Here is a 27,161-nt window from a genome sequence, read left to right as displayed (position 1 = left end):
GTTTTATGTTAGGGTGGGTAAGATTCCAATTTTTTTTAAAATACTACTTGAAAAAAAAATTTTTTTTTTAACCACCTCACTAGATAATCTCTAAGATCCTTCCTAGCTCTTACCCCCATGATTTTCTCTAAAAAGGGCCTCAGGACTTCCCTGGTGGTCCAGCGGTTAAGACTCTGCGCTTCCACTGCAGGGGGTGCGGGTTCAATCCCTGGTCAGGGAACTAAGATCCCACGTGCCGCACAGTGCGGCCAAAAAAATAAAACTAAAAATAAATAAATAAATAATAAATAAAAAGGGCCTGATATTGTGTCTAATTCAGGCTCCTGCTTCTCTAGAAATATGAGCAATATTAGAATAGGAAGTGCTGGGGGTGGGTGAGGATACAAACACAAAAGGCCAGCAGATCCACAAGCTCTCTCTGCCCACCTACCATTCGGGCTGTCTGTTGAAGAGAGCACTGGAAGGATGGATGTAGACCACCTGCTGGTCGATCAGTGTCCGGTAACCCTCCTGTGGGTCTTTCTTGGCAGCGTTCCGGAAGAATCCACTGCAGATGGCCTTCTGCACTCGGACTGTGGACTTACCACAGGAGACCACATCCAGCTTGTGTCTAGCAGGAGAATAAATCAAGAGAGGACAAAGGTGTGAGACTATTCTGCTTTCAGAGGTTCTATCTTCTGGAATGATGGTACCCAACACATCCTTCTTGGGGTCCCCAGAGTTGGCACCAGGACCCTGCTTCCAGCCCTTCCAGGGGCAGCTCTACACAGCAGGAAAGATGGATGCCATAAGAGCCAGACACTTTGCTTCGGTTGTAATTCAACCCAACTAATAATGTTGCAGACGCTTGTAAACAAAGAGCATTGTCAACAACTAATATATCATCTCCCTCTTAGGAACTTTCTGAAGTGATTCTCAGCCACGTCCTTACCTGGGGAGGAGTACAACAAAGACGGAAAAGCTGGAGGACAAGAGTTATGTGAGGAGCAAGAGGACAGGTGCCTACAGCTTCACAGGTTCGTACAGAGACAAACAGACACGGCATTCAAGGAGGTTCAACTTGAACATGAGAAGTCACCGGGTGTTACCTGTCCATTATGCCCAACATCTGCTTGCGAATGTCCTGGGCCCGGCGCAGAGAACGAGCCTGGATAAAGTTCTCATAGCACCATGGGTTGGAGAACTTATTGTTCTTCCAGGAGTTGTACACGGCCAGCAGGGTGAGGTGGTCCCCTTCGGTCTGGTGGAATTTGGCCTTCTTCTGATCTGCAAGGGCTTGTTTATCCTGCAAGCAGTGCGGAGAGGATCATTTTCCACCCCACAGCTACTAACTGAACATCCAGCAGTGCTGGGGAGCCCTCTGCGGCCCCATCAAGTGTCCACATTAAGCACTGTGGTGGCAACAGGCTGATTTCACCCAACTTCACCTGACCCCTATCTGAATGTGGGCCTGAACTCCCTACCTTGGGCCTGTAGAAGACGTTCTGCACAGACAGCATGGACACAATGGTCAGCATTTCCTCACTGCAGCCTAGATGCACAGACATGATCAGCATTTTGCACAGCATTGGCTCCAGGGGGAACTCTGCCATCTAGAGGGAGAAGAAGAAACTACAATTGCATCCCTGGGGAAGACCCATCTGGGGTTGCTAGTGTAAAAACACTGGTCAGAGTGGGTAACAGACCACAGGAGGTTTACCTAAGCACTATGGTGTGGGATGCCTGGCTCTATCAGAAGACTTTTTTATTTTTAATTTCCCAAATAAACCCAATAAAATGTATGTGACCAAGAATATAACTACCATTGGGATAGGTGGGAATTTTGCAGACATCTTTTCAAATTAAGGCTAGACTCAATAATATATCATGAGGTAAGATTAACTGAATAGAATTTCTTTTTCTGTAAAGAAGAAAGAGTTTTAAGTGACAGCGGAAAATCCAGGTTAAAAACAGGCATGTAGAATTCTACTCAAAGCTTATCCAGGGCCTCAGAGTTTAATCTTTTAAACAGAACAGAGTATGGAAGGTTAGCCAGGGAACCTTCCCCAAAGCACCAGAAGTTAGGTTCTGTCCCCTACCCTGCGGCCCAGGCGAGTAAGTAGGCCCTCGTCGTCCAGGGCCCCCAATGTGTATAGCTGCTCCATGGCTGTGATCAAGGTTTCCATTGGCGGGGCATCCATAAAGTCAAAGGACAGCAGGTCATTGATGCCCATGGCCTAGAACAGAAGAGAAGAACGTGTGTGATGGGAAGGTCAGCCTCACCAGTGTTAACATGGAGGGAGACTACTTGTCACCTTCTCTCTTATATCTTCGACTGCAATTAGGAAGCCACTAGCAGGATCAGCAGGAATCTCCAGGAATGCGCCACACAAAACTCAAGACTGATAGAAAGCATATACTTTCTCGGGAAACTTTAAAAAACACTCTCTCAGAATGACAGTATGTACAGCTTAACGACAAAAAGATAAAAATTTAAAAATGGGCAAAGGTAGACATTTCTCCAAAGAAGATATTAAAAATGGCCAACAAGCACATGAAAAGATGCTCAATATAACTAGTAATTAGGGAAATGCAAATCAAAACCACAATGAGATACCACTTCATACCCACTAAGATGGCTATAGCTATAATTTAAGAAAGAAAAAAAAAAAAGAAAGAAAATAACAAGTGTTGGCAAGATATGGAGAAATAGGAATCCTCATATGTTGCTGGTGGGAATGTAAAATGGTGCAGCTGCTGAGGAAAACAATTTGGTGATTCACCAATAACTTAAACAGAGAATTACGAAATGATCCAGGAACTCCACTTCTAGATATATACCCAAAAGAACTGAAAGCAGGGACTCAGACAAATACTTGTACGTTAAGTTCACAGCAGCATTATTCACAATAGCTAAAAGGTAGAAACCAGCCAAATGTCCATCAATAGATGAATGGATAAACAAAACACCGTATATACATACAATGGAATATTATTCACCTTTAAAAATGAAATTTTAACACATGCTACAACATGATGAACCTTGAAAACATCATACTAAGTAAAATAAGCCAGATCAAAAGGACAAATATTTTATGATTCCATTTATCTGAGGTACCTAGAATAGGCAGATTCATGGACACAGACAGTAGAATAATGGTTACCAGGGGCAGAAGGGAGGGGAAAAGGGATAGTTTAGTTAAATGGGTACAGAGTTTCGATGTGGGATGATCAAAAAGTTCTGGAAACGGACAGTGGTGATGGCTGTGTGGCTGCACAACACTGTGAATGTACTCAATGCCACTGAACTGGACATTTTAAGATTACAGTGATAACGTATTGTGTATTTTATCATAATTTAAAAAAAAAAGACAACAACCAGCTTGCCCTGTCTCTTGCATACATAATTTCTCCTGTGCACCTAGGAAGTGCCTTGTACCATGTTAGGTGGCAGGGATATAAAGGTGACTAAGACATGGTCCCTGCTCTCAGAGTTCACAATGGTGAGACACGTGGACACAAAACCACCGGCAATCTGCCTGGCACAGAGTGTGTATTCGATACATTTGTTACCAAATTTGATGACTAAGAGAGACAAGTGAATGATGCCCTATCCAAGTGTGTATAAAGGGAGATGTGGCAGGACCTAAGCTTTCTGCTTCTTTCCCATAAAGTGATGGTGACCATAAACACAGCGGGTGTTCAATAAATTCTTACTGTATAAGAACTACAAGGAATTATGTTAGCAATCAGTAAGCACTGTGCCCAGTGCCCTTACCTGCATTATCTCCTTTATGTTCGCAGGAGAGACTATTAACAGCCCCCGCTTTTGAGAGAATAGAGGGCAGAAGGCCGAGCAGATAAATTTGCCAAGGACACACAGCTCGGAGCAGAAGTTTGAGCCACAGATGCCTCTCTGTTCTCACTCCAGAGACTGGAGCAGGTTTTTTTTTCTGAAGCTCTGTTTTAGCCTCTCTTACAGGGAATGAATAATAAATGACAACAGAGCACTCTGCATCAGCGAAGTGCTAGGGCTCCAGCGCAGCATCAGTGTCGGGGGGTGGGGGGCGGGGGTCCCATCATCTAGGAAATTACTCATGCAGCTCCCCCTGCCAAAAGACAAGGAAGGTCCTCACAGGGGACTGAGAGAGGAAGAGCAATGTTCAGAATGAAAACCGAGTCCCCAGGGGGCCAGGCTGAAATCTGTACTAACAGTTCCCCTTTTTGGATTGCGGATTTTGCTTCTGTTCTAAAAGAACAGAATTGGATCTGAAAGTTAAAGGGTTGAGGGAAGTGAGTTTGTCCACAGTTTGGCACTGATTCGATTTTTCCTAATATCCTGTTTGAAAATGCTCCCAGCTAAAACCTTTTATAACCAAATACCCTGCTGGTTACGATGGCAAGAAAAAATGTCACAGCACACATGCCAATTTAGCCCCAGCCCCGCAGCAGAGAGGCTGTTATCACAGCCGTTTGCATTCCACTCAAAGGGACTGGTTCCATGAGATTACTGAAGTATTTAACAAGGTTCATAAAACTGAGATTCATTTACTAAGGCCATAGGATTGGACTGTTCTACCAAAGCATTCTAACAAGACAGTGATTTCTACCTTGAGTGAGAGCACTGTGCTTGCTAAGTTGGTTCTCTGGATTTCCGGCACGTTGGTGGTCAGCATTTCATCTCGGTAGGCACGTTCTGTGTACAGCCTGTAACACTTTCCTGGGCCTGTTCTCCCAGCTCTGCCAGCGCGTTGCTTTGCCTGAGCCTAGAGGAGTGGGCATATAAAAGTAACATATCTGTTAAACATTGCTTAACAGCTTTACCCAGGAAATCTGTTAAAAGAGGGGCACTCAGCAACAGGCAAAACCTAAAATGGGGTTTATTTCACTTCCTTTAGGGTCATTTCCAAGACTACCTACCAACGCTCTTATCATCCCCTCTCCAACACTCAGCATTTCAGGAAACTTTGTTCAAGTGAGGCCAAATACAAGCAAGTGAATAGAAGAAATATGGTAAAGATCACAGAAATATACCTTCAAAATAGTGTGGCAGGGGCTTCCTTGGTGGCGCAGTGGTTAAGAATCCACCTGCCAATGCAGGGGACATGGGTTCGATCCCTGGTCTGGGAAGATCCCACATGCCGCGGAGCAACTAAGCCCGAGCGCCACAACTACTGAGCCCATGCGCCTAGAGCCTGTGCTCTGCAACAAGGGAAGCCACCGCAATGAGAAGCACACGCACCACAACGAAGAGTAGCCCCCGCTCGCTGCAACTAGAGAAAGCCCTCGTGCAGCAATGAAGACCCAACACAGGCAAAAAATAAAATAAAATAAAAAATATTAAAAAAAACACAAAATAGTGTGGCACATCATAAATGAGAAAGCATAAAACAAAATGACAAAACCCACCCTCCACAGTGATGACCAAATGTAAGTGAACTGAATAAATATAATGTTAATCATACCAGTGAATGAGTCTGCAGCTGTTTTAAAAATTCGGTTTGAGATGCTCAATGACAGGAGGAAATGTTCACTCACAGAGGTGAAAAAGCAAGTTGCCAAACAAGGTAATACTAATTTTATTTATTTTTTAATCTTAATGCAAATACACAAACTACCAGAAGTAAAAAACTAGGGAAAAAATACCTTAAAATGTTAACTGTGGCTAATTCTAATGGTAGGCTTGTTGATGAGTTCTATTTTCTTTATCAAATATCCAACAATGAACATATATCACCTTAATATTCAGGAAAATTAAATACTTAATTAAAAACCGCACACTTACTACACTACTAGAATTGCAACCTGAAACAAACATGAAAAAAGATGGGCAAGAAAAACATCAAAATGATGACAGTGATTGGTGGTAGTAGGACTATGGGTAACTTCCAAAATAATGTAATGTAATCTCGCCCTGGGAGAAGGGCGCTAATTTTTGAAATTAAAAAAAAAATGTAGGTTAGCCCTAGGTTGCTAGGAAACAGTGAATAGCAATCTGAAGAGGGCTGTTTTCTGACAAAACCATCTGTCTTATAAATAGTATCAGGATTTAGAAATTCCTATGCCAGCTCCAAACCAAAGGATGGAATATGCAAGGTCACTACCCACTCAAAGGCAGGCAGCAATCACACACCGTGGCAGACTCCACAGCATTCTACAGGTGTCTCTCCAAATCAGGGAGAGCAGATAATAATAAATAATTTCTCCATCACTGCGAGTTGCACGTATCACCCCCAGGAGAACTGTACAGAGTACACATGCTGGGGCCAGACTGCCCTGGTTTAAATCCTGGCTCCACCAGCTGTGTAACAGGCAAGTCACATAACCCCTCTGGTTGTCAGTCTCATTTGTGAAATGAGGATAATAATAACATCTACAACAAAGGATCAACTGAGAATACAATGAGTTCATGTATGTGAAAGTAGCTGGGACAGTGCCTGGCACTTAGGAAGTACCCTGCAAGTCTTAGCTATTATTACTAAAGTTTCAAAACGAAAACAGCCTTATGGTATTATAAATTATGAAGGTAATACATACCTCTTACAGAATATTAAGATAATATATATAAAATAGATAACTAATAAGAACCTGCTGTATAGCACAGGGAACTCTTCTTCACTTTGCTGTACAGTAGAAACTAACACAACATTGTAAAACAACTATACCCCTATAAAAAAATTTTTTTTTAAAAAGGACAATATATAAGAGTACAGGGAAGAAAAGGTGCTTTACCCATCAGCACAGTAACCAGCAGCACCACCAAGAAATAACCCTGGCTAACATTTCGCCAACATGCTTTCGGTCGCAGGCACGTTTACATACACTGTGCACAAGCACACACGTTTTTAAACAAAAATTGGATTATACTACTCATGTTATTTTGTAGCTCACTTTTTTCAAACGCTATATCAGAGTTATGCTTATGCCATTAAATATAGATACACACCACCTTGTTAATGTCACATAACATTCTATGGAATGAATTTACCACATTTTATTAAACTACTTCCCTTTTGGAGCTCATTTAGAATTTTTCCAGGTTCCCTCCAATATAAACAATGCTCCAGTGAACATCCTTTTCCATTACCTTTGGATATGTGTTCAATCATTTCTAACTTTCAGATATACTTCTAGAAGCGGAACTGTTAGGTTAAAGAAATGAACTTTTACATTTCGGATACATTGTGGCCAAACTGCCTTCAAAAGGGATGATCAGGCTATTCGTTTTTAAATATAATTTAGGTAGGAGATTATTCCATAATTACCAAAGAAACATCATCTCATGAATTATTACTATCTCAGATATCTGTGGCTAAGTGCAATACTTTAAAATATATGTTCTTACCACTTATATTAGATCATCTAGGGTGCTAGGATTCAATTTCTTTTTTTTTTTAAGTTCCAGTTTTATGGGGCTTTTTAATGTTGACACACAATTCTGGAGATTAAAAACAAACAACACAAAATCTCCCTTATCTCAAGAAAGCAGCCAGCATCTTAAAACCATAAAATTCAAAATACAAAACCATAAAAAATTTCAGAAAAGCCCTAACCAGGATTTTCAGAAAAGCTGCCATACCTGAGAAATAGGAGTTACCACGAGCTGGTCGATCCCAGTCTTAGAATTGTAAACTTTCTGCTTCACGAATCCAGGGTCCACCACATAGTAAATGCCGTCAATAGTCAGTGATGTCTCCGCAATGTTGGTGGCAATCACGACCTGCAGGCAAGAAGGACACAGCTGGATTGAGCCGCCCAGGCTCAGCCCAGAGGTGTGAGAGGAGACTTCTGAACTCAGACACCTTCCCAAAGGGATTGTGTGGCTCTCCCTCTCTCTAGATGATTAGAGAGCACTTAACCTCAGTTTGGCCTCAAATGGGCAGAAGGGGAGGTGCCTTCCTCTTAAGGGTTAGGTTGGGGAGGGAGCGGCACCTGAGAGAAGTGGAGTAGGAAAAAGCAGTGGCCAGTCAAAGCCAATTTCATTTGGTGCAAATGGTTACATATCTCATTTTCTAGATCCAATGTTGATTACTACAATTTTAATTTTCTAGCACGCCGGGAAGGCAGAGATTTCCTGGCATCACATGTGCCAGTGCAAAATGAGATTTTTCTTCCCCCACGGGGACATCTGGACTACAAAATGGGCTGTTTGTGTATGTGGAACAAGAGGGAGATTTTTTTTCTGATCATGAAATGAACTATAAGGCGGCAGAGGAATTTCACAGTTTGTGTGTATGCAGCAGTATATGTGATCTAGAAGATTATTGGTCTCAGCTTGGCACTGCCACTGTTCTTCCACCCAGAGGTTCAGATAATAAAACACAAATGCTCAGAAAAATCATTGTTAGGAGGCACCGAAACATCTCACCCCATGCCAGCATCTTACCGGCCCTGAAACGCTTCTACCTGCCAGAGAGCTGCAGAAGCCCTCCCGGAGAGAAGTGTCATCACCAGGAACAGAACAGAGGAGGAATCACTGTCTTCCCACCAAACCTGCTCCTCCTCGTTTCCCTCCTCAGCACCATCTTCCATCCAGCTGCCCAAGCCAGAAACTGGTAGTCATTCCTGACTTCTCCCCTCTGCCCTTCCCTAAACCTCCAGGCATCCACTATGTCTTGACCATTCTAACTCTTTAATGTTATTCAAATCCTTCTATCTTCCAGATGGTTACTAGATTCATTGTGGTGGTCATTTCATAATATATGCAAATGTCAAATCACTTTGTGGTGCCCCTGAAACTAACATAATGTTGTACATGAACTACATTTCAATTAAAAAAGAAAATCCATCTGTCTTCCATTCCTAGGTATATACTCAAGAGAAATGAAAACACATGTCCACACTAAAACTTGTAAACAAATGTTCATACCAGCATTATTCATAATAGCTAAAATGTGGAAACAATCCAAATGTCCATCAACTGATGAATGAATAAACAAAATGTGGTACACTCTGTTCTACAACAGAATATTATTCAGCAATAAAAAGAAATGAAGTGTTTATACATGCTACAAGTAAAAGAAGCTAGTCCGCAAGGACCACACATTATGTCATTCCATTTATATGAAATGATGAAATGTCCAGAATAGGAGAATCCAGAGACAGAAAGTGGATGAGTGGTTCCCAGGGGCTGAGCAGAGGGTGGATGGGGGATGATTGCTAAAGCGTGCAGGGTTTCTTTGAGGGGTGATGAAATTGTTCTAAAAATTAACAGTAGTGATAAATGGTGATTGATTAATGATTAATAATGGTAATTAATGGCTGCACAATCCTGTGAATATACTAAAAAAATTCTGTGACCATACTAAAGTGTACTGAATTGTATGCTTTAAAGGGACAATTGTATGGTATGTAAATTATATCTCAGTAAAACTATTATTTTAAAATCCATCTGTCCCCTTTCCCACTGCCTCAATACACACACTCACAGTCAATTCCAGCTGCTGGAACTACACAGCTCCCTGAAATGGCCACACTCTCTCACCCCTCGGCTATCACAGCCTGTTCTGTCTACTCAGAATGCATGTTCTCCTGCCCTTCTCGTCTAGATGAACATCCACGTGTTCTTCAGGACTAGCTTAGATCCTCACTTCCTGTAAGAACACTGGGTTGGGTGCTACCCCACTGGGCATCCAGCACACCAGCAGCACGTTCACACTATATGTTAAAGGCCTGTCTACCGGTGGATGTCCCACAGCAGATAGAAGCCTGTCCTCAGACTGCAGCCCTGGTGTCTACCCCAAAGCCTGGTAGATGCTCAAAAAAATATCTGTCGAATGAAGGAAAAGAGAGGAAGAAGAGCAGGATCACATACAAGACCCTCATTCCTTAACAAACCGGTTGGACCACTTTCTAAAACATAATAAACAAGACTCACATACACCTTAAGCAATGCCCGTTAGGGCCAGCTGCATACAGCACATGGTTTCAGAGCACAAGAGCCCGTGTTACCTTTCTGCTGCCAGGTGGAGCTGGGTCGAAGATTCGGGTCTGCATCTCACTGGGAAGAGCAGAGTACACTGGAAGGATAATCAACTCTGGAACATCGGGTCCCAGGGATTTCATTCTTTCATACAGGATCTCACAAGCAGTATCGATCTCTTCCTGACCAGTCAGGAAGACCAGGATATCACCTAAGAGGAGAACAGAAGCATTGACTTTCTGTGTGTGTGCCCTATACAAAGGCCACAGTGACATTCACCAAACTCCAAACGATGGAAAACACACTCATATTCTGACCTCTAACAAATCAAGAGGTTTTCATCTATTCATGTTTATTCATTTGTTTGTTTTTGGTTTTTTAATTTTTTAAAATTTGTGTCTATATTTAAATAAATGCATTTAAACCCTACACGCCATTATTTATATTTTCATCACCACCATTTCAAACATGTAAGCCTGAGACTTACAGACAGACCAATACTTAAAAGGCATTTTTTTAAACGTCTAAACTACAGGATGGTTTTTTTGGTTTTTTTGTTTGTTTTGGCCGTATCACGAGGCTTCCAGGATCTGAGTTCCCCGACTAAGGATTGAACCCGGGCCCCCGGCAGTGGAAGCGTGGAGTCCTAACCACTGGACTGCCAGGGAAGTCCCTAAAAGGCATTTTTTAAAAGATGAGCAAAAATACCTACATTAGGACTTGGTCTAAGAGGAAAAAATGCTCTTTCCCCCTACCTGGTGGCTCTGTTAAGTGGATCTGCATGACAGTGATCAAGCTGGCATCCAGATAATCGGTTTCAGGTTCCTTTGTATACAATATTTCTACTGGGTATGTTCGACCTGGGATGGTGAAGATGGGAGCCTCATAGAAGTACTGAGAAAACTTCACCGCATCCAAGGTGGCTGAGGTGACAATCAGCTTCATGTCCTGCCGTTTCTGAACCGTCTAAAGGGAAATGCAATGTAGCTGACGAAAAAGGATTGCCCAAAGAGGCACAGGTACTCAAATCCAATTCCCAGAATTCAGTTCCCAACAGGTAGAATAAAGGTTACCAAAGAGCACCTAGTTACCTTTTTCAACAATCCAAAGAGCACATCAGTGTGAATTGTTCTCTCATGCGCCTCGTCCAACATGATGATTGCATACTGAGTGAGGTCGGGGTCAATCAGGCACTCTCGGAGCAACATCCCGTCCGTCATGTACTTGATAACTGTTTCGGGGCTGGTGCAGTCCTCAAATCGAATGGTGTAGCCCACCTAAAGCAGAACAGAAGCTGAAAACCTTAAGACACAAACCTCTCCTTTTTGCAATCTCCAGGCAAGATTTTAGCCCAGGCTATTACCCATAATCTTAACAGACAGAATTTGACCAAGATGTACAATGATTCCCTCAAAGTAAAATCTGCCTTGGACTTGATCCTGAACAGATCAGTGATGACCATGAGAACCCTCTCTCTCAGGAGAAACCTGAAAAAGGTAGAATTGCTCCCATCTTAGAGACAGAGATCTGGGCCTTTACACTTTCTTCAGGCATTTTCAGCATAGCTTCGCCAACCACTTACCTCTTGGCCTAAGCAACAACCAAACTCCTCTGACACTCTTTTGGCCACTGACATGGCCGCAACTCTTCTGGGCTGCGTACACCCAATCTTGCCCCTGGAAGTGTAGCCCGCCTCTGCCAGGTACTGGGTGATCTGCGTTGTCTTCCCAGACCCTGTCTCTCCGATGACAATCAGAATCTGATTGTCATGGACAGCCTGAAGACAGCCAAACATAAACACGGTCATTAAAATCTGCCGCACATTTTGGAGTAAAGCAACTGATTATGCTCTAACACTAAAGGAGAAGAAGGGGAAACAGTAGTATACACACGGAAGATGACAATCGGAGCTTAAATTATTTTTAATGACGCATAGAAACAAATGCTAACAGTGATTTTCTATGAGCAATGCTCTTTCTTATTTTAATCGCATGTATGACAAATTAAAAACTTTAAACTTTATGAGAATTCTCTTTTAAACTGACTCAAATTTTTTTAAATTTATTGGTTTCCTTAAGTTCATAAAAACACAAAGATGATGCTAAAAGCCTAACTATCCGGATAGACCTAATATTTTATATACGTACATGTATTTTTTAAGTGTTACACAAACATGGTTAAAGAATTCAGTAGTAAATAAAAAAGTTAAATACAATGTTCCTTTCTACTGCCATTCCCAAATCTATAAAGTCACTTTACCCCCTAAAGTCACCTGATTTCTACACTGTTTATAACAGCAAAGGACATCCATCAACCTATACATGTCTATTAACACAGGACTAGTTAAATAAGCCAGAGCACATCCACATAACAAAGCACCTTAAAAAAAAAGGGAACGATGCTGAGCTATATCACTAAGGAGAAAAAGCTAAACACAGAGCAGTACATATAATACGCTGTCATTTAGAAACACATACAGCTCATATAAAACATATAATATCTGTGTTTTCGTATATATTTGTACTTCATTGTATATGTATAAGATGTCATTGAAAGGATTCCCTGGAAACTAGTGAACTCAGTTGCCTCAGGAAGGTTTAGTGGTCTTAAATCAGATCTCCAGAAAATGGAAATAAGTATCTGAAGCAAAGATTTGCCTCAATGTCAAGTCAAGCATCCCGATTACGCTTATTGTCCAGAGCTATTTGTCTGTGCAACACAATACTCTGTCCACTTGCTCTAGGGATCCCTAGTTCAAACAGATTTATTTCCTCATAGGAAAAAAAAAAATGTGTGGACTAACATATACATATTTTTTAAGTACTTGGAAATGCTTTTTTCCTATCACCTTCGGAAAAGCCACTTCAAATGTGCTAATTTCAATTAAAACATGTCATCCTCTTTTTAGAAAACACCCTGACTTCCCCACCAACACATCATAAAGGGCTTCTCACCTGGACCAGCTGCTCCTTCAGTTTGTAGATGGGCAGGCTCTCTCTCTGTTCAATGATTGACATCTGGGTCTTTTTTCCATAAGAAGCTTTGTTGCCCCCAAAGGCATGCTTCTTCCACTCGGGAATGTCATTGGGCATCATCCCAATACCCCTCATGTTGGCAGCAATCTGCCTGCCTTCCGCTGCAAAGGAAAACAGGCGACTTAGTATCATCCTCATGCTACCTCGCTGCCCTCTCCCCCCACACTCAACAAATCACATTTCTCCAGTACATCCCTCCTCTCTGCTATCTCTGTCTTGAAGCCACCATCTCTCTCCTCTGAACTATTATAAAAGCCTCCTAATTCACCACATGTGTCTACTCTTGCCCCATCCAATCCATTTTGTAGGGCACCCTCAATAATCCTTTGGAAATGCAACTCTGATCTTGCCACTTCCCTGCGTAGAACTTTGCACCATTTCCCCGTGAACTTTAGGATTGAGCCCTAATTCCTAATGCCATCTCCAAATTCCTGGCAGCCACAACTCACCCCCCACCTCTCTGCCCATCATTCTCTCTATTCCAGCTACACAGTTCTTTCCCACATCACAGCCTCAGCACAGGCTATTCCTCAGCCTGGAACATATTCCCCAATCCCCACGCCAGCCCCTTTGACAGACTAAGTCCTATTTATCCTTCGGGTTTCCACCTTCCCAGGGAAATGACCCACCACAGCCAACTATACTACCTGTACTTCTTATCTATGTAGCACTCATCGTGATTTAGTCAGTAATTTGGTAGTATTTGGTTAATATCCATTTTCCCCACTAAAATGTGAGCCTCAGAGAGCAGGGATCCTGTCTGCTTCCTTCACAGTTGTATACCCAGGTACCTAACACAAACAGTATTTGTTATGACTGTATCCAACAGTCAGTTAATATTTACTACACAAAGATTTATATGAAAAGAGAAGTTTCAAAGCTGTATTATCTTTGGAATAAAAGTTTTTAAGTTACTCAGAAGAAAACAGCCAGTCTAATGATTTGACCACGGTTACGAAAACATTTAAAAAACAAACCAAAAACGTGCTCTAACTGAAGGGAAAAACTAAATCACCAAAGCCAAGGCTAAATCTTTAGTTATGTACTGGCAGTGCCTTCTCCCTGTGTATGTGAAAGTTCAGATTTTTTTTTTTTTGAAAAGTCCATAGTCCCCTCCCAGAGTCCTACCATCAGGCAGAGGATCAACCCAATGTTTGTTGAGTCCCATGGGAATAGAATCCATCTCCGCTTCCCGCTGGGCCTGCTTGAGTTCCCGCCTTTCTTTGGCGAGGGCACTCTGCATCATTGCTGCTTGGGAGAGGGAACCATCCGGGTTCTAGTGCAACAGAGGACAAAGCAACATCAGAATGGGATCTCAGCATGCATTAAATATCCAGGAAATAAAATTCAGATGTTAAGCCACTCAAATCTAAAAAGAGGCCCACCCAGAAGAAAGTTCATATTAACACACCAGATTGCATGAAAGAAATGGATAAACTGTACTATATTCAGAGAAAATGAACAAGGACAATGATAAATCACTGAAGAAATTAGGGATTTGGGGCTTGAAGATGGGAACCCCAAGAGAATGGACATGTAAGAAATGGATAAGAATTCTTCTGTATGGTCCTGAGAACTAAAATTGAGACCAGTGAGATGCCTCAATAAAACATATTCAGGTCTACCTAAAGAAGAACTATTGATCAGATCCATCTGGGGATGGAATGGGTCTCCTCAAGGGCTGGTGAATTCACCAACATTTTCAAGCAGACATGAGAAGACCACGTGGGAGGAACACTGAAGAAGGATACATGGGCGGATTACAAGCATCAGCTGGGCTGGGAGATCTTTAAGATACCCTTTTCCAAACCTAAAATTTTATCATAATTATTCAGTGAATACTTCTCCTCACACTGCATGTCACAAGCTTTCTACTGGGGGGCCCAATTGCTCAAGTGAACCCTTCAAAATTGCCCTTGAATCTGCAAGGTAATGACTCAAGCCCTAAAGCCTGGGCAAAGGCAGTGATGGTAGATCCAGCACTCATATTTACCTCTGCTTCCTCCCAAAACACACTAAAATGAGAGTATAAGAATTTAAAAGGCAAAAACAACAAAGCCAAGTCAATCTTCCTCTAAAACAAAAATATTCTGGACCCCGACCAACAGTCACTACTACCTCCCGAGGCCTGAATTCTGCTTACTCAGATCTAGTAACCTGCTCTGAAAAACTGAATTGCCACTTTAGGAAAAGAAGTTCACTTGACACGTCCAGGTTAGAGTCTCAGTGTTTCTCACCTTGACAATTTTGATGGGGCTCATGTCCATGCTTTGCTTGGTGTGCCCTCTCAGGAATGGAGGCTCTTCCTCAACCAGTTCAATCTCAAGGTCCTCATCTAAAAGTCCCCCAAAAGAAGAATCAGCCAAAAAAAAAAGAGAGAAATGACTGATCGTTTTCACCAAAACAATACATTTCCACAAGCATCAGCAATCTTTATCAAAGATAGCTCCCAAGGTCAAAACTGTAATGCAGGTGGTCTGCTTCCCCCTCCACCAGCCATTTCTAGGGCATCTGTGCCCCAGCCCAAGAACTGATCAGAGCTTTCTTCAAAAGAAGTTAAGCCTGTGGAAAAATGCTGTCTGACACTCTAAATGGCACTAAGGCATTTGCCATCCAACTTCATATGGAATAACTCCTAACCCACAATAGATTAGGGAGAAAAATTTTAGTTGGACAAATGGACAATACCAAATGCTGACAAGGATGTGGAGTAACAGAGACTCACTTACACTTATGGTAGAAGTGTAACTTGGTACAAAAACTTTAGAAAACAATGTGGACTCCCTGGTAAAGTTGAATACACACATTTCCTACCACCCAGAAATTCTCCTCCTACATGTTTAGGAAAAAGAGACGGTCTTGCATATGTGAATTAAGAGACAAACACAGGAACTTCATAATAGAACTATTCATAAAGGTAAACAAAAAAACCGAGAAGACAGCTTATATGCCCATCAAAAAGTAAAATGAGTAAATAATGGTAAATTTATATACAGAAAAACTCTACAGCAATGAAAACGAGTGAAAAATAACTATAAAAATCAACATAGAGGGACTTCCCTGGTGGCACAGTGGTTAAGAATCCGCCAGCCAATGCAGGGGACACAGGTTCAAGCCCTGGTCCAGGAAGATCCCACATGCCACGGAGCAACTAAGTCTGTGTGCCACAACTACTGAGCCTGTGCTCTAGAACCCGTGAGTCACAACTACTGAGCCCGCATGCCACAACTACTGAAGCCCACACGCCTAGAGCCCATGCTCCACAACAAGAGAAGCCACCACAATGAGAAGCCTGCGCACTGCAACGAAGAGTAGCCCCCACTTGCCACAACTAGAGAAAGCCCGTGCGCAGCAACAAAGACCCAACACAGCCAAAAATAAATAAATAAATTAAAAAAAAATCAACATAGATAAATATGGAAAGAATGATGGTGACTCAAAAAAAAAAAAAAAAGAAGTTCAAAAACAGACAAACTGAACAATACAATGTTTAGGGATAGATATATAGTAGATAGTAAAACGCTAAAGGAAAATAGGAAATAATTAACGCAAAATTTAGAATGGTGGTTGCCCAAAGGAGGAAGGAGGAAGATCTAATCAGAGAGTGGCATGTATGGGTTTCAAAGGTATTGGTAGGTAAAGTTCTACTTAACTGGGTGGTAGGTACACAGATGATCATTTGTTATTGTTATATAAACTATATAACTATATACGCAGATGTTCATTTGTTATTGTTATATAAACTATACACACTTTATTAAGGAATTTATTTCACCATTTTAAAAAATTGCCTATGGGCTAAGTCAAAAATTATTCCAGGGCAACTCAGAGGTAATCTAGGCAGATCCAGGGTTTACAGAACAATTACTAAAAATGTGAGATCAAATTCACTCCGCAAAATACAATTATGACTTTTTATATCCTAAAAACTGATTATAAGCAACAAATGTAACAATATATACACATTTATCAGAAAAATGAAGTTTTTTGCTTCCATCGTAAGGAGACCCTTTTCCTTTGAGAGATGAGTGGTGAGACCCAAGGAACAAATGAGTTTAAGCACTGGGTTAAACTACAAATAAACCCTATCCACGGCTCAACTTGCCAACTGTCCTCCCAACCCATCATCCTGCTCCATCTAAGTGGTTGGTTACCTTCTTCATCATCCACTTTAGGGAGAATGCCAGTCTCTTCATCAAAGTCTGGAAACTCTTCTTTGGAAAGGACATTGGCAGCAATCATCTAGCCAAAGGATAAAAGGAAGCATTTGTCACCTGCTAGATCAAAACTCTTCTTTGGTAGGAGAGTTAATACAGAGATTTCATGTAGGAAACCAAGGTTTTTTCCTCTGCTGATCCAGGACTGCAGGGCCTTGAACACCATATATCCCATCCCTAGGGGGGCACGACAACATGCCCCCAAAAGCACAGCTCAACGGTCTCATCCCCAGGGTGTTATCTGCTCCCTCCCTTGACTCCACAGCATTCTGCACACCCCTTATTATGTAATATGTAAGTCTTCCCAGTTATTTGTTTCAATCTATCTCCTCCCCTGGAGGAGAGATCCTCAAGGGTAGGAACCACGATAGGTCCTCATAGCCCTAGCATCTGCACAGTGGCCTGGCCAACAGCGCTTTTATGTTTACTGACTAATGATGAAAACAAGAATGAACATTTATATAACACATAACACAGGAAGGCACTAACCTAAGAGCTTCACTTCTACTAACTCGTTTAATCCCCACAATGTCACCACTGGCCCTGTTTTACAGATGGGGGCGTGGAGGCACAAAAAGGTAGTGTAACCTGGCTCAGGACCACAAGCTAGCAAGTGGCCTAAAGTCACCCAAGCCATCATGCTCCAGGGCCCGCACTCCTAAACACCATGCTACCTGCTGAATGACTACGTGGCCATAATAGCAAATGGCCCCAACCTGCTTGATCTCCCACTTCTCCGGGTCAGAAATGCGGGTAAGGCGCTTGCGCTCCAGCGAGTCGTCCTCTACTTCAGGGGCACTGACGAGGGAGAGGTGGGTGGGTCTATCCGGATTCCTCATAGAGGTCTCCTCGTTGGTCTCCCCAACAAGATTCCGTCGTCGATTTGGGTTTAGATCTTCTCCAGTCTCTTGATCCACATCCTAAGGCACAAAAACAAGGGACATAGCCTACCTGCCGTCATGTTTCCCTGGCCATCAGTTGTGGAAACCGGCTGGATATCTCACCTACCTTCATGCTCAAGCTGGTCTTGGTCCCAGTGAAGGACAGCACTTTGACCTTGACCCTCTGGCCTTTGCTCACCACATCAGCCACATTGGCCACACGGCCTTCCCGGCGGAGCTCAGAGATGTGCACCAGGCCTTCCCACCGCTTCCTGAGGGAGAGTCACACACGTCTGGAACATGCCTAAAATACTTTTTCCCCAACCGATTTCCACGCTTGTTGGAAATGAACAAAGGGAAATGGTCTTAAACTCAAGAGGAAAGTTCCAAGAAGGTGGCCAAACAATAAAATAGGATTACCACCCTCCCAGAGAAAAAGTTGGGGGCCAGGGGGCAACAAATTCTCATCTGTCTCAACCAGCAAAAGGGCAGACCTCCCAAAGGCAGAGGAAGGAATAAATGGCTCTATGACATTTCAAATAAAAAGTCAACTTCTAACAATCTGATACAGTAATTTTTTAGAATGTGAAAATCCCGTGATAAAAGAAATTCTGTCCTTCAGTGGTGTGAAAGCAGAGTACCAGCCATTACCTCAGCCCCTCCAGCTGCACAAAGCATCCAAACTGCATGATGCTGGTAACTTTGCCGTTGTAAACGTCCCCGATGGCGGGCTCTTCTGGGGGAGGGCGGTCCACGTGCTTATCCCGCCATCTGTCCAGATTCCTCTCCCCATACTTGTCTCGGTCTTTCCGGTCTCTGGGGGGACTCTGACTTCTGCTCCTGGACCGATATCTAGACTTCCCCTTATTCCTCTCCCGGGTCCGGGAACGTGATCGAGAGCGGGACCGGTGTCTCCGCTTATGGTCTCTATTGCGGTCTCGGTCTCGCTCGCGGTCTCGCTCTCGGCTCCGCTTCTTCTTCTTTGTCTTGTCCCTAACAAATCAACAAATACCTGTCTGAAAAAGAAACCAGCCCAATTCCATCTTTGCCTTCCCAAGCACCCAGCACAGTGCCACGTACATGGCAGGTACCCACTAAATGCTGAACTGAACCAGAGTTTCAATAACTATGACATCCCTGCAGGCCAATAAAGGAGGCCACAAACATATTCATCCTCTTTCAACCTGGATTTCTATCTTCTGAACACCTCAGCATTTGCTGCATAAACATTCTCGACAGGGAGCAATGAAAATAGATGCAACAGTATGGTACGTGGCCAGTCTAGATTCTGTAAACTTGCCCAAAATTTTGCTTGGCTGGTCCAGAATTCAACTATCACCATATCCTAAACTTCCAAAGGACAGGACGCTAGGGACAAACCGGTGCTCAGCATCTCTGTGCTTCTCCTGGCCTGCTGCGCTGGGCATCAAGGCCTCCAGTTCTTTCAGGACATCCACAGCGACTTTCACATCATCCTCATCCAGCATGGTCTACAAGGGCAGAGGCAGCCAAGTTAGGAGAAGAGGGGACAAGAAAAGTCACTCAAGAATCTGTACTTCAGGTACATCTACAAATCTAACACCCCCTACATTTCTGAACACTTACGTAAAGAAGCAGAGAGGACAGAGATTTCCAACACAATTTGAGAGAGAGGAAGAAGGTATGAGCAAAGGTTCCTGGAAATCATTTCTACACTTGGCAAATCCCCCTTGTCCTTAATACAAGCCTATGGAAGGCAATTAGATATCACCCCTCCCGTGAAAGCATGAAAATGATGACTATAAACAGAAAATAGATGTCAAATTTTTTTCTAAAATTAGAAAAGTTAAATGTCAGAAAAATTAAATGACATCTAAAATTAGATGTCAAAATCTAATTTCACACATCAGGCATCTGTTCCAGAACCTTAAGTTGTTTCATACTTGTTCCAGATCCCCAGTCACTGCTTTCCATAATTCCCAATCTCATTTCCCTAAAATATGGTTCTCTGAACCCTTTAACACTATTCTATACAACAGTATGTGCTCAGGGAGTGACCACTTTCACTTTGAAAAATATGTTACAGTGTAGACAAACTTAAAATTAATAACTAATGAGACAAAGAAAAGGGGTGAGGAGGGGGGAAAATGCAGTTACAGCAGACACCCTCATCCTCATGCTCTCACGATAACAGTACCCGAACTGAAGGGTTGTCTGGTTGGCAAAGGACTGGAAAGAGTTCCTTCAGCTTTTCTTTTTCAGTTTTGGGTTTAACAACTGGATCTTGTTTCATTAAAGCGCATGAAGGGGTTAAAAAAAAAAAAAGATGTATTTAATACTCTTAGTGGTTAACAAAAGAACTTCAACATTAGATTTGCATCAAACTAAAAACAGAACATTTTTCTACATATTACTCACATACATTACTATAAACGTAATTCAATTTTCCAAAAAAAAAAAAAAAAAACACTGATTACAAAACCCTTAACAAACTATCCTGGCGTGGCAGTGGGGAGTATGATTCAGCATTCATTTGATTGGTTATGTCTTATCATTTTAATTTTGTCTTAAGTCACTTGAAAATTTTACTAGACCATTTACTTGCTCAGCAGCTGCTGCAAGGGAAATAAATGCAATTTACAGGACGCTTACAATCTAAACTATTCTGGAGATGAAGCTTGGCTAGGAGCTCTGCTCACCTTTGCTTGTGGAAGGCTTCGCTGGAGGCCGCATGGTTTGTATGAGACGCAGCAAGTTACTAATAAGAGAATCCTTTGAAAAGAAACAACAAAAATTGTCAGCTCCTGGATCAGTGTTTAAAAACACTAAGAAAAGGGGTGTCCTTTAGAAAAGGGTGGTTATGCACCTGAATTTAGCTAACTGGGACAAATGAAGCATACAGTGTCAACCTAATATGGCATGAACCTAGTAACATAGCCTCAGAGAAAGCTAATATTTAGGACTCTTTGGGGGGAAGTAATTTAGTTCCCATCAACCATTTTATTTCCCATGGTTTAGAACTACCTCTCAAACCTAGATTCTTGCTTTTCACTTCCTGATTCACAGAACAAGAATGTAAACACCCATAAGGACTTAATAATGGAAATCCTGCCCCATTTTCCTAGAAAGGTGTCACAGGTAATTCGGTTACATTACCACTGCTTAGTGGCATGAAAACATCACACTTAATGGCTTACTTGATTGGCATGTACTATAAAAATTTAAATCCAACAGTGACATTGAAATAAAACAGGGTTCTCTACATACACATACCGTGAATTCTGCACCATTTTTGACCAGTGAAGACTTAAAAGTATCAAAGGTGGTATTTTTCTCAGCAAGACTGATGACAAATTCAGCTGCAAATGAGAAAAGGGATTACAAGAAGAAGAATGGAGACTTGAGCAAGAAATCAGTTTCAAGTATGTTAAAAATAAAACCAGGGCTTCCCTGGTGGCGCAGTGGTTGGGGGTCCGCCTGCCGATGCAGGGGACGCGGGTTCGTGCCCCGGTCCAGGAGGATCCCGCGTGCCGCGGAGCGGCTGGGCCTGTGGGCCACAGCCACTGGGCCTGCGTGTTCGGAGCCTGTGCTCCGTTGCGGGAGAGGCCACAGCAGTGGGAGGCCCGTGTACGGCAAAAAATAAATAAATAAACAAATAAATAAAACCAGTTGGGTTATCCAACAGTCATAAAAACCGACGACCACCATTCAGTAAGGGTAAAGAAAGAATTTAGACTACCAAGATTAGCCATGTATAGTCTAGTTAATTTTCATAAGTAAAAACAGGAAATGGCTCATCAGGCCCTTGAGTGTATTTAAGGGAGGAAGACCTCCTTGTCCCAGATCACTGTACTCTCTTCATGAAACTGCTAGATATGTACTCCACCATATAGATTCTAGAGGCAACCACGTCCAAGAGCATGAGCCCATGTGCATGTGTACATGCACGCACACATGGACACACGCACAAATAGGATGCTTTCTACAGTTTCTGAAAGGACACACCTGATCTATATATGGGGGCCAGGCAGCTGCTGGATGGTACAACATCAGAGTCGGTGAAAGACTCACTTGCCCCTCTCCCACAGATTTTTCTCTACAAACCGGTTTCGTTTTGAAATTTCTAATATTAGAACTATTTATTTATTTATTTTATTTGCGGTACGCAGGCCCAGTGGCTGTGGCCCACAGGCCCAGCCGCTCCGCGGCATGTGGGATCTTCCCGGACCGGGGCACGAACTCGTGTCCCCTGCATCGGGGACTGCACCACCAGGAAAGCCCTAGAACTATTTATTAATTACGAGACTTTCAGGAGAAAAGTGCATTATGATAGGCTGAGATAATAAGCCTCACACTGTAAGTTCCACATGAAAATTTTAATGATTTCATTTGGATTTCTTTCTTTTTTTTTTTTTTTGCCACACCACTCCGCTTACGGGATCTTAGTTCCCCGACCAGGGATTGAACCCGTATCCTCCGCAGTGAAAGCATGGAGTCCTAACCACTGGACCGCCAGCAAATTCCCTTCATTTGGATGTTAATCCTTAAAAAATAATAATAACATGGAAGATCTGGATAGCTAACTTATAAACTAGTAACACCATACCATTTCCATGCTGAAATTTGCCTTTACCTTTTTTATGACATTAAGTGAAAGCCAGATGCCATCAGCTTTTTTTAAGTAACAAGTTAATAACAACATCAGTGGTTAAGACTTTTCAAACATCTACTACATGCCAGGCACTACGCTAAGTGTTTCACATGGGTTATCCCCATGGTTCTCACAACGACCCTCATAGGTAGGTACCATTATTGTCCCTGTTTTACAGCTGAGGAGGCTGAGGGTTCGAGACAGTGAATTACCCAGTAATAACTGGTGGAGCCAGGACTGGAATCCAGAAATCTGATTTCAGAGCCCAAATTCTTTAGAGAAATGTGGAGGGAGAACTAAGTCACATGGTGCTAGTCACACAATGCTCAAAAGAGCCAAGCCTAAAGCAGCCAGCAGCATATTCGTACTGCAGCCGTCATTAATGAGGATTTTGTTTTTTAATTTTCAGAATTATATGAGGACATCATTAAATTAACTGAAGTACCAAAAACTGGATCAGTAATTAAAAACAAGCTCATTGTTGAAAACAGGAAAAACAATGAGACTGATTTAAATGATAATACATCAAGGTCAAAATCAAAAGAATCAAGTCAACAAATAAAACACAAAAGAAGTAAATATATACCTTTTTGTTATTAAAACCAACTCTGGCAATTTAGTTTCATCAAAACAATATTGTTTATCACACTTTTCCAATATTAGTATTTTTAATGTTACTGTTTTTGTAATTCTGGGTTTAACAGTGTGATACTGTGATTTATAGGAAGAAATATATATTTGGTCTCCATTCCTGGCATGGAGCTCCTAAAACCCTTGGAATTTCCTAAGTGCAGAGAGTAAGTTTTCTTTTTTTTATGTTCCTGAGATAACCTTAGGAAAGCCCCTAGGTAACTAGGATGAGGGCTAGTTGCCAGGGAAACCAATCAGGAGATTAGAGGGCTGGAACTTTCAGCCCCAACCTGATCTCTGGGGAGGGGAGAGGGGCTGGAGATTGAGTTCAGTCATCAATGGCCAATGATTTAATCAACTGTGCCTATACAGTGAGGCCTCTATAAACACCCAAAAGGACAGGGTTTGGACAGCTTCCAGGATGGTGAACAACATGGAGATTCGGGGAGTGTGGGGCACTCAGAGAGCATGCAAGCTCCTCTCTCCTTGCCACATACCTTCTATTTAGCTGTTCCTGAGTTATATCTTTTTATAACAAACCAGTTAGGGACTTCCCTGGTGGTACAGTGGATAAGAATCTGCCTGCCAATGCAGGGGACACAGGTTCGATCCCTGGCCCGGGAAGATCCCACATACTGTGGAGCAACTAAACCCATGCGCCACAACTACTGAGCCTGCACTCTGAAGCCTGCGAGCCACAACTACTGAGCCCTTGTGCCACAACTACTGAAGCCCGCACGCCTAGAGCCCATGCTCTACAACAAGAGAAGCCACCGCAGTGAGAAGCCCACGCACCACAACCAAGAGTAGCCCCTGCTCGCCACAACTAGAGAAAGCCCAGGAGCAGCAACAAAAGACCCAATGCAGCCATAAATGAATAAATAAATATAATAAACCAGTGAGTAAAACGTTTCTCTGAGTTCTGTGAGCCACTCCAGTAAATTAATCAAACCCAAGGAGGGGGTCGGTGGAACCTCAGATCTATTGCACCTGACAACTTGGACTTGCAAGTGGCCCTCGAAGGTGGGGGCAAGGCAGTTTTGGTCTCAATAACTTTTTGTTTCCTCTAAAAGAGGCTAAGGCATTAGTACACTGTAGTTCAAAAGAGAGGGAGAGAGAAACAATGTAAGTGCACTGACCGAGGGAATCTACCTTGTTCTCTACTGTATTCCTTAGCCCCTAGTTCAACAAAGGTTTGCTGAATGAAGGAACATATTACCCAGAGAGATAGCAAACTGACGAGACTATCACCTCATTATTATCTAAAAGAGAAGACTGAGGAAAAATGATACAGGATAGGTACATCTTGATGGGAGGCAAGAGAAAAGTGAACTAAAATATACAGGTGCTATATACTAGCCCTGTGAAGAACACAGTATCATACCTATTTCACAGATGAGAAACACAGCTTCACAGAAATTACATCTTACCCAAGATCACACATCTAACTTCCCTGACCCCTCTTTGTCATGCATGTGTCCCTTCCCTTCCATCTCTCCAATTGATGACTTCATCTTCATTTAGAAAACAGAACAGTCACATTGGAACTCTCTCCCTCATCTCCCTACCACCAGTCCCTAAATCCATCTGCATCTACAACCATATTCTGTCCTCCTTCCTTTTAAAATGGATGAAGCATCCCTGTACCTGTCAAAAAATCCCTCCACTCATGCTCTCGACCCCATCCATCCCTCTGCTTTCATAAGGACTCCACCTGCCTGTGGCCTTAAGCTGTAGGACCCCAGTCTTTTCCATTTTCTCAGTTTGGGTTCTCCCTGTATACAGTTTGTCCCAAGACGTCTAATGTTTGACAGACACTAGACATTGGTGCTTGAGAGATAGTATAAGCAGGAATGGTTAAGAGCACAGTTAAAGCCACAGACTACAAAAGACCTGGATTCAGACCAGGCTCGCTCACATTTGATATGTGATCTTGAGGGGTGTTACTTAATTACTTGGAGCCTTGTTTTCTTAAACTATAAACAGATACTATCTCACAGAGTGGTATGAAAACCAAATAAGATAATGTAAGTAAAACGCTGAGCATAATATCTGGCATGTAATGAGAACCCAATAAGTGTCTGCCATGAACATCTTCATCATCATCATTATGTGGCTCTACGCTGTTGTTGTTAACGCTGTTTAATTGTCTGTGGCTGAAAAAAAAAAAACCAAAGCGATGGCCGCTCCAGGTTTCACCGACAGCTCTGGGAAATGGTTTCTAACAGCTCGGCCCGGAGGGCTCTCAAGAGGAGGCCACTGCCGCAGGTTGCCTGGGCCAAGTCTCTGACAAAGAGATAGATTCACACGGACCCACACACTCGGTCCATCAATCCCCTTTCTCCTTCCCCTTCCCTCAAGCCCAAACCCAGATGGCGCAGAGACCTCCGCGGACTCACCCAGATCCTTGTCGTTGATCCCCAAGTGATTGTCCAGCTCAGTGCAAACCTTCGACACTAAAGACAGATACTCGAGTTTGGCTAGTTCTTCCGCGGGGCCCAGCTCTGTTCCGGGTACGGCTGCCGCCGTAGCCACGGCCACCGCCATGGCTACGATTTGCCCCGCGCCCCTCACTGCCAGCCTTCGGAGCTACTGTACCCGCCGGGCCCCCTCACTGCCGGCCTTCCGAGTTACTCCCGCCCCGCTCCAGCTTCCTCTTCCGGGTCAGCGCACTTCGATTTTGTTTACGGTAAATTGGTATCTCCAGGAGCTTCTCTTGGCGTTATCGGATGGACCATAGAGATCAGACAGGAAGTGCTTAAGGAAGGGACGGCTGAGTGGATTACTCTGCACACAGGGAGGCGCCTTCTACAGGCCAACGAGGTTCTTGGCCCGCTCTCAGGCTCGGAAACGTTCATTCTCCACGCGCTTCCGCCCTACGTCGGCAGAGGGCGACCGGGGCCTGCGCAAGGGGATCTGGGGAAAGGCGGTCGCGACCTCCCCCCTCATCGAACTCCCCTCCACCCCAACGAACCGCGCTTTAGAAGCCTTGAAAAAGGTACCCGAATTCAAATATGGAAAAGGCAAGATTCGCTTTACAGCCGATCCCTATATTCCTGGGGCTTTGCTTCCGCTTGGGTCATGACTATCTCAAGCGATTCTGTAACAAACCAGCAGGCGATGGAGTCTAGTTCTGTCATTAACTCATTTTACAGACGAAGAAACTGATACTTCCACTATCTAGGTGAGTGACCTTGGGCCAATTAATCTCTTGGGGCTTAGTTTTCTCATCTGTAAACTGGGATGATGTTGCTCTAACTAGGTTTAGGTGATGATCAAATGAGATAACTGTACAAGGAGCCTGACTCGTAGTAAACACACTACAAATGGCAGTTGCTATAATCCCAAAGCTGAGACAATGGTCACCGTAAAGTCTGTCAAGCGTAGATCTCCTCAGTCTGAGACCCCAGAGAGCCACCTGGCTCAGCTCTTGTGAAAACCACTTCTCAACCCCCGATTTTCCGGATGCTCATACCCTCAGTCCTCTCAGAACTTGTTCCCCCAAATATCAGCTGTGCTGTGAACCCAAAGTCGATAAGCTCAGGTCTCCCAGCTTCTGCTTCAGGCCCCCTTTTCCTATGTGACAGACGTGAGGATTTTCCCACACTACACTGCTCTGCGTGATGAATGAGGAAACAGAGGCACCCCCAAGTGAGTGGCTGTCTGATCAAAAGGGATGAAATCAGACCCTTTTGCTTCTGGCTTCAGGCTACATTACACTGCTGCACCTTTGAACTCTGTTCCTCCAACATCTCACCGTGGACTAAAGAATAGCAGAGGGAGAAAACCCCAGAGCAGTAGCTCTCACTGCTTCCAAGAGCTCCATGTTTCCACGATCCTAAGGAATTAGTACTGTACCCTCTGCAT

At 43.1% G+C, this 27,161-nt stretch overlaps 1 protein-coding gene across 1 annotated transcript in view; it reads right to left on the bottom strand.

Annotated features, from left to right (window-relative positions):
• DHX8 (DEAH-box helicase 8) overlaps positions 1–25,928 on the bottom strand; it is a 29,206-nt gene extending 3,278 nt beyond the window's left edge. The window contains exons 1-22 of the mRNA XM_079906196.1: positions 25,694–25,928; positions 21,287–21,372; positions 20,713–20,785; positions 20,211–20,296; positions 19,415–19,524; positions 18,686–19,027; positions 18,162–18,306; positions 17,870–18,073; positions 17,091–17,178; positions 15,174–15,271; positions 14,065–14,212; positions 12,856–13,037; positions 11,484–11,678; positions 10,993–11,178; positions 10,657–10,867; positions 9,931–10,112; positions 7,559–7,699; positions 4,590–4,745; positions 2,079–2,216; positions 1,464–1,592; positions 1,089–1,285; positions 431–610 (exon numbers count right to left, since the gene is read on the bottom strand). Of these exons, the coding sequence (XP_079762322.1) occupies positions 431–610; positions 1,089–1,285; positions 1,464–1,592; positions 2,079–2,216; positions 4,590–4,745; positions 7,559–7,699; positions 9,931–10,112; positions 10,657–10,867; positions 10,993–11,178; positions 11,484–11,678; positions 12,856–13,037; positions 14,065–14,212; positions 15,174–15,271; positions 17,091–17,178; positions 17,870–18,073; positions 18,162–18,306; positions 18,686–19,027; positions 19,415–19,524; positions 20,211–20,296; positions 20,713–20,785; positions 21,287–21,372; positions 25,694–25,841 (3,425 nt within the window). The 5' untranslated portion in view covers positions 25,842–25,928. The remainder of the gene's footprint in view (positions 1–430; positions 611–1,088; positions 1,286–1,463; positions 1,593–2,078; positions 2,217–4,589; positions 4,746–7,558; positions 7,700–9,930; positions 10,113–10,656; positions 10,868–10,992; positions 11,179–11,483; positions 11,679–12,855; positions 13,038–14,064; positions 14,213–15,173; positions 15,272–17,090; positions 17,179–17,869; positions 18,074–18,161; positions 18,307–18,685; positions 19,028–19,414; positions 19,525–20,210; positions 20,297–20,712; positions 20,786–21,286; positions 21,373–25,693) is intronic.
• Between the last annotated feature and the right edge of the window lie 1,233 nt (positions 25,929–27,161).

The sequence above is a fragment of the Stenella coeruleoalba genome (genome assembly GCF_951394435.1).
Source record: "Stenella coeruleoalba genome assembly, chromosome: 19".
Classification (NCBI taxonomy): Eukaryota; Metazoa; Chordata; class Mammalia; order Artiodactyla; family Delphinidae; genus Stenella; species Stenella coeruleoalba.
This window is presented reverse-complemented; position numbering and strand designations above follow the sequence as displayed.